Raw genomic sequence first — 7,960 nt, 5'->3', positions numbered from 1 at the left:
ACTCTTTCAAAAAAAAAAAAAATCACCTGTGCTTTTTTTCTGAAACTGTCACTAAAGCCTATTATGCTTTTTTCATATTGTTTGCAGGCTTTCCAGGATAAGTGATTCTGCACCGTGCTGCAGGTACTCGCAGCAGCAGAAGAGAGAGCAGCAGTGATAACTACCATATTCTAGGCTAGCCCCACTTTTAACTGTTTTCTTCATGCAAATAGGCTCCAAAGACTAACAGAAAAGGTATTGTATCAATGAAGGAAAAAAGCAACTCTTTTCACTACATTCTGAATGGATAAAGAACATGTTTCCATTTACCAGATACTTTTGGTTGCTATGATACGCTCAGTTTGCATATGATGCCAATTTACAAAGAGCTCCAAATATGAAAGATTATGCTGAATTTAGGTATCTAGGAATCCAGCTTTCTTCCTCTCTCCACATATGCTGTTTACAACCTCTCTGTTTTTCTAGGAAGCTCCTAAGTAATCAGAGCAGTTTATCATATCTCGGATGTTTATCACAATACAGTACCTTTATCTGTTCTGCTGAAAAGCGAGGTTGTCAACAGATAGAATTAAGTGTATTTTCCTGTCCTGGACTGTTAAATCCCTCAATCAAGTTTTTATTACAGTCATCTAGACTAATGGTATCACTGGACATCTTGGAGTACGTAGCTTGGCCTGTGAAATCCAATAGATCTTCAAGAGCCTTGGCATTACTTGTCCCATTTTGGTCCAAAGAAACACCGGGCATGAGTTCATTCATGGGTGAATATTCGGGGATAGAGATAAGTTCTTCTTTTGAAACTGGGCTATACAAAAGACAAACAAAAGGAAGATGCAGAATAAGAGGTGTGTAACTTTTCATTAAGCAAAAACCAAATTAATCTTCTGACTCTCCAAAAACTGCTCCTTATTTTAAGGCCTGCTGTAGCAAGAATACGTCCCAATGCAAACAAAAAGAGGTTACTCTTTTTAGGATGGAGGGTCATACCTACTCTATATTCCTTAAAGATTAACGTTTGTGGTAGCTGTGTGATGTGAACACTCATCTCCTAAAAACAAATTCCTGCTAGTTTACTTCCAACTCATTATTTCAGTTCCTACACCATTCCCTTACTTAAATGTTAATTGCATCTTGCAAATTATTGTCCTGACCCTGCAAACATTTGCTTAAAGCACTCAGATTTACTTCACAACTTAAAAAGTGCTGCAACCAGCTGATGCTTTGCTGAGACTAAGAAGGCTAGTAGTGCATTTCCGTTTGGAGAAGAGGTGGCAGAGGAAGGACTTCAGAAAGATTCCTAAAACCATGACTGGGAGGTGGGTAAGTTGAAGGCAAAACTATTGTGCGTCAAATCCTGCAACAAAAAAGCTAGGGGATGCCCAACACCACTAGTAAGAGACTGGGTTTAACACAGATCCAAGAATATAATTTACCTAGTGAGACCGTACTGTGGAACTTGCTGCCAGATGAGGCCCGGGATGCAAATGTTATCAGCAGGTTGAAAAAGGAGTTGGATAAACTCATGGGCACCAGGTCTATCAGTGGATATTTCAAAGGGCCAGGGAGAGTTTTACCCTCTGACACCCCTAATGTAACACTCCTCTATGGTCTTGGATTGCACGAAGTGGTGGGCTGAAGTGTTCTCCTTAACTAGTTTTTCTTACTGATACTCTCAGAGACCAAATAATGGTCTAGATGGACTTCTGGTCTGTCCCCATAGGGCATTTCTTATTTATTTATGCAGATTTACTGGAAATACTGAAACAGTGCAAAAGGTTAAGTTGGCTTGCCGATTAAGGAAGCACAGTATAAAAAGTCCATGTTTAAAATTCAGAGCTAGCTTCCTCATGGCAGCCTTAAATTATCAACTTCCTTCTTTCCTCCAGCACTTTCCATCAAAATCCCACAGTATTTAATATACAAAGTTATTCAGTGATTTCCACACATTTGTTCCAGTTAAGTACTTAAAAGTCTAGATTATTTTCTTTATTCTGTTCGTATGGAGGAAGTAAAGCTCATGCATCATAGCTACACAGTCTTGACACAAATTAAAAAGTGACATCTGACAATATCTACAGTAACTACTTTCACAGAACAATCTGAAAGGTTTGGGCAAACTTGTATGGAATCTGTAAGTAATGACTGTAGAAGGATTTCAGAACCCTTCCCTCTGCCAAATATGTGAGAGTGAGATGAGGTTCTGCTGACTCTTGTCTGAAACAACCAATTTGCATCTTGGCAGGAGCAGAGTACACCACAGTAGACACCTGACTGCCCGCAGTAGGGTAGGTGAGAAGTAAAGCAGTAAAGTCCTAACAAATGAAATGGAAAACTTTGTGTGTGTCTCGTATGAATTCTGCAATTTCTGTTGGTAGATATGGTCTGTACCTCACATCCATGGACTGAACCTCATCTGCCGAATCTTCCATGCTGGTAGATTTCCCATCAACAGCTTCCAGCTGAATAAGTCCTGGAGCTGACTTGAGTCCATTAGCAACTACATCTTGGGAAGGAATTACAGACGCAGGACTTTCTAAGCTTTTATTTTTCAAGCAGGTTGCAAATCCATTGATCTCTATAGAGGAAGGTTAGAAATTATGACAGTAGCAACTTCCTTGTTGAAATAATTTTTTAAAAAAATCACAAATGCTTTTAAGTTATAGATCGAGTAGAAAGGAAGACTGACAATGCAGTAGGACTCAGCTTCATCTACAACTCATCATACTATACTGTCAATCTTCTTCTCCACTCTAAAATTGGTCTTTATGCTACATCTTTTAAATTTGAGGAAACAGGAAGAGAATGTATTATCTTTTATATCATGAATGTGTTGTATGACATGTACTAAAAGCCTTAGCCTGGAGAAGTTAAAATACAGATAAATGCCAGATATGTATATTTTCTTTAATAATTCTTTAAATACATATGGTTTTTTTGTCAAGTCAAATTAAAGATTTAGAGCAATGCTATAAAAAGCTTGTAAGCTTGGTTGTGTGCAAAAATTTTCTACCTACAAAATTTGAAGGTAAATTGCAGCAACAAAACTTACTGGCAGATTGGAACTTCTCATTTACAGAAATATTATGTCAGGTACTAAAATGGAGAAGGAACTTTTCTGCTTCTGCTTACGTGGCAAAACAAAGCCAAGTCTCTAGTTCTAACATTTGTTACTGATGCAGATGTAGCTGTTCTTTTTGAGGTGAAAGTAAAGAACCCATGACAGATAATACACAGTGCTCTGAGATTACAAAACTCTGAAAAGAACTAACTGTGAAAACAGGTCAGAAAAATATGGCAGTTTTTACCTGTCTGGTTGAGAGCAAGGGCCTTTGGTTGCTTTTCCACATTCAAAGTTGATGGTACCTCCAGTTTTGGCTCTTCCTTCTGTAATAAATTAATGAGTCAACTGTATTAGATGAAGGACTGTAATCTTCATGGAACTGATTGGACCCTAGACTTGTGAGGCTGCCCAGGGCCATGGGGTGATCCAAGGTCATCGACAGCAAGAGAAGAATTTTTTTTCCTTTTTAATTAGGCATAGGATTTATTTCATTTTATTTTACTTCAAAAAGAAAACATTCTCTGAAAGTAACTGAAGAAACAGCTTCCTTTAGAAAACTTGGAACAGAAGTGAAAGCTTGACTCTCTGTCACTTCCTAGCTGGACACAATTGCCTTGCTCTCCATCCTACATTCCTGGCAGGCTTAACACGGAGAGTTCAGTAATTAATTCACTGGCTGGCACAAAGCAGAAGGTATATCACAGCAGCAAACATTAGAGCTCCAGCATCCAGAAATGGGCTCTTGGCACCTTGCTAGACAGTGAGGGAGGTTAAGTCTGCAACAGTTGCATCTCTGTCTCTGTAACAGTGGCACAGCAGTAACTGTGAGACAGCAACAGCCATTCTCAGTTGGAAATGCAACTAAAATTTGGGTGTAGAGTATACCTAAGTATAACTACCAACATGGAGCTACGCTAGAGTTTAATTTTCACATGAGTGATGAAACAAAAAACCCTGCAACCACACACAGTTTCATACCTTTATTTCTGGTGTTTCACTCCTCCTTGTTCTCTTCATTATCTCATCTATTCTCTAGAAATCAGAATAATTCAGAGGATGAGAAAGCAAACAATATTAAACACAAGAGACTGATAAGAGAGGAAAAAAGACAAAAAGAAAATTTTTTCTCTTCTGTCATGACATCATCGCTGCCTGTCTTGGAAAAGGAAGAATAAATAAGAAAAATAAAGAAAACAAAAGACAGAGTACCTGGGAGGTGGCTTTCACATATCAGATCTCACAGAACATTACTTTCTCGGTAGATGCAATTTAGAGACAAACATATTAGTATCAGATGTTTACAGTTATGAATTGTGCTCAGCTCTAGAACAAGATGTTTATTTAAAACCAACAACTATTATTTTGTTGCTTTTCCAACTATTTCCAAATAGTTCCTTTAAAAATAGTTAGGCTTTTTGGAATAGAAGAGTAAAATGAAATATCTGAAGTTATTCTTGCCAGTAATGCCTTACACATTTCCCCAAAATAATTTATTTTTCTTCTTTGTTCACGAAAAAAATCCCTCCCAACAAACCTTGTCTCTTTACACTACTATGAAAGGAAACTATTTCAGATTTAAAGACACGCTGGTTTTGCATGCTATCTGCAATATGGCTCCAGCTCAGTGATAAACAGTTAAAAATAACATATTGGAATAACATATATGGAAAGACGACCTTTTATAACCAGACAGGGGTTCTACAGCTCTGCAGTTGTTCTCTCTTTCCTACCTCAGTGTTGTAGATAAAGCTAGGTTATGTAGCTCCAGCCTTTTGCTTGTGCATTGGTGGCCAGACAGCCCTGCTGCCTCTGCATAATGCAAACAGAGACAAGCCAGGTGGGAGAAAACCTGTTTGTTAATCACAGTAACTTTCTGGATTAATGACACAGAGCTTTGCTGAATAAGTTTTAAAACAAAGTCACTCATGTTCCTCAATAGTCTGATGTCCTTGGTTGGGCAGCAATCAATGTTTACATGCCATTCCGTTTGTCTCAGGCATTTAACTCTGTGGGTAGAGGCTAATTCTGTGTTTGTTCAGTGCCTAGTAGAAAGTCATCTTGCCTTAGGCAATTCCACTTTGTTACAAATTTTGATGCCCACATTCCCCTAACATGCAAGTAGCCAATACTAAGTTAGGCATGAATATCTAACTGTAATCCCTCCAGATCATTATTTCTAGCTACTATTGGGTACTAACGGGGTTATGTATTTAAACAAGAAATTAAATAATTCTCTTAAATGAGACGCAAATATCTACCTTCTTCCGCTCCAGTCTTTCTTGCTCAATTTGCTGCATGATTTGTTCCCTTTCAAGGCGAAGTTGTTCAGCTGCCTCACGGGCTTTGATTTCTGCTTCTTCCCTCTAATCAAATGTGTAAAATACGATAGAGCCATTATTTATTTCAGGCAGGTTACCAGATGCTGTAAAGTACTTATTTATATAAATATATGTATTCATATGTATATGTACATAAAGTTTCATATTTGTGTTTGAGATGGTACCTGTTTCTCAAGTTTGGCTTGGAGCTCTTTTTCTTGCTTTTCTTTCAGCATTTTTTCTTCCTCAGCTCTTCTCCTGGCTTCCTCTTCTGCCTTTTTTCTAGCTGTTTCTTCTTCACGTTTTCTTTCCTCCTCCCTCTTACGAGCCTCTTCCTCTAGACGAAGTCTTTCTTCTTCTGCCTTTCTTTTCTGTTCTTCTCTTTCAAGCCTGCAAAAAAATATAACAGTATGTTTAAAAGGTTTCATCTCATTTAGCACGAATCCTGTTGGATGTATGACAGTAGCTGATAATATATGCATCAGTGCACATTTTCATGAAAAATGCCAAGATGCAGCAAAGACGTTGAGCACATGCTCAGAATTCAGGTTGCTGTCAAACTTCATTCCAATCTTATTTTCACTGCCTAAAGTAGTTCACAGAAATCAATTTCCCTTGAAAAACAGGTGTGATCAAATAAAAACAAAACATTTCCATTCTATTTTCAATTACAGCTTCAATAATAAAAAGTAAATTTCAGTAATAAAAAGATCCCTTTTTTTCTGTACTTCACATCCAGAATGCTGGTACCTATAAATGACCAAGTACTTTTTTCCTTTGTTTCAGCTGCAGATAAACAGATTGGATGAGCAGCAGCAAACAAAGTCCACAAAACACAGTCATACACTGGAAAAAGTGGGTCTAAATGACACCCATGTTGTTCCCTGGCCCACTCAAGGACATCATGCTCCTTTGTCAGCACATTCAAGAGCTGCTTTGACAACTGATCATTCTTATACTGCATATCAGGGACTGAGGAAATATTTCCATGGGGCCAAACTGGCAGTTGCTGGTGATCATCCTCACCCTTTCCCCCCCAGTGTTTTCAATAAGGACAAAGTTGAATTTAGACATGCAGAGTTAGTGACTTATTATTAGGAGCTTGAAGGAAGTTAATGATTTGTTGACATTTGCAACCAACATCCAGTGTGGAGAACAACCTAAAAGCTTGTTCCTAGAACAGACAGAATTTCGCTGCTTGGACTCAGCAACCTTCATTATGCCCATGCTCTTAAAGCCCTCAACTGCCTACAACAGAGCTGGGCAGGGAGATGAACTTCAGGTTAATTTGTTGGACAACACAAGCCTTGCTATTTAAGGCACATATTACTACTGTAAGGCTGTTTCTTCCACATGAACTAGCTCATTTAAAACTGCCTCAAGTATTTTTTTTTTTACAATGTAAAATATGTCCACATTGCAGTGTGCAGTACACTGCAGTGTGGACATACCTGAAGTATTTGGATGAGTAATAGTTTATTCAGGCTTCTCACAGAGGCCAAATGATTATTTTCTAACTTCACTAGTCATAAAGACTGCAAAAGGCACTATTGAATTAAGTATCTGAGTTGCAAGAAGTTAAAGCTTGCATGTAAGCTTCCCCCTTGATTCTAAAAATACCAGTTTCAAGCATGTTCAATGATACAGATTAAATTATTATGTAATAACTTTAGCAAATCAATAGAGATACCTCTCCCGTTCTTCTCTTTCCTGTCTCTCCCTTTCTTCTTGTTCTTTTTGCAGGCGGGCTTGTCTTCTTTTTTCAGCTAGAATTTTTGAAGCTTCTTCTGCATCAGTTGTTCCTGCCGTGAGCTTCCCTAGAAGAAGACGACCAAGAGTAGAAACTTAGGCAGGGAACAGAGAGCACCCAACACTTCCACACCTGCCTAGAGGCTAAAACAGGCGTGGCTCACCTGGTATAACACCTTTGCTTTTCAAAAGCATACCTCATAATTTTCAGCAGATAGAATATGGGATAGGGAAGGGCATCCCTGGATTTCACCATTTTCACATCCTCATTAACAAGCATTTTTCATACACGGGTAACCCTGGTGAAAACTATACATTTACTCGTTCCAGTATGTACCTTTACACATTCTCATAAGCCTATGACTGAGCAGCTTCATGAAAAGAGCAGGCCATCACTGTTTAAAAGCCTCAGGGACTCATGATATCTTGCAATATATACTTGCAGTAAGACTCACCTTCACTATTTTCAGTCTTTCCTGCAGCAGGCATGGGTTTCTCAGACACTGCGGGTTTCTCAGAAGCCACTTGGCCTGCCTCATCAGTGTGTACTCCTGTGGATTTTTGATGACTGACATTTTCTTTTTCCTTGTCTGCTTTCTTTTTAGGAGTTTCCTGATTGAGATTAGAAGTAGCACGATGCTTCACAGGAGAAGCTGGATATTGTTTGGCATTTTTAGGAGACTGAGGATAAGTCTTTGCAACTGTCCTGATGGAAAAACAAAAATCAAAACAGACCACTTATTATGCAACTTGGAATCAAGTTCTATCTTTACATATATCATTCTTTTTTGTCCCTGGCTACATAGTAATATCAGTCATTTTCAGCAGTTAA

General features: G+C 38.4%; 1 protein-coding gene across 1 annotated transcript in view; it reads right to left on the bottom strand.

Moving 5' to 3' along the window:
* The window catches only part of MAP7D2 (MAP7 domain containing 2), a gene marked incomplete at its 5' end in the record, with an annotated part of 26,012 nt that overhangs the window by 627 nt on the left and 17,425 nt on the right, over nucleotides 1–7,960 (bottom strand). The window contains 8 exons of the mRNA XM_010083440.1: nucleotides 526–805; nucleotides 2,389–2,575; nucleotides 3,306–3,384; nucleotides 4,040–4,093; nucleotides 5,320–5,424; nucleotides 5,565–5,769; nucleotides 7,070–7,196; nucleotides 7,584–7,834. Coding sequence (XP_010081742.1) covers nucleotides 556–805; nucleotides 2,389–2,575; nucleotides 3,306–3,384; nucleotides 4,040–4,093; nucleotides 5,320–5,424; nucleotides 5,565–5,769; nucleotides 7,070–7,196; nucleotides 7,584–7,834 — 1,258 coding nt within the window. The remainder of the gene's footprint in view (nucleotides 1–525; nucleotides 806–2,388; nucleotides 2,576–3,305; nucleotides 3,385–4,039; nucleotides 4,094–5,319; nucleotides 5,425–5,564; nucleotides 5,770–7,069; nucleotides 7,197–7,583; nucleotides 7,835–7,960) is intronic.

Source organism: Pterocles gutturalis, unplaced genomic scaffold, assembly GCF_000699245.1.
Source record: "Pterocles gutturalis isolate BGI_N339 unplaced genomic scaffold, ASM69924v1 scaffold42850, whole genome shotgun sequence".
In the NCBI taxonomy this organism is placed as follows: Eukaryota; Metazoa; Chordata; class Aves; order Pterocliformes; family Pteroclidae; genus Pterocles; species Pterocles gutturalis.
Note: the sequence above shows the minus strand (reverse complement) of the source record. Positions and strands in the feature narration are given on the sequence as shown.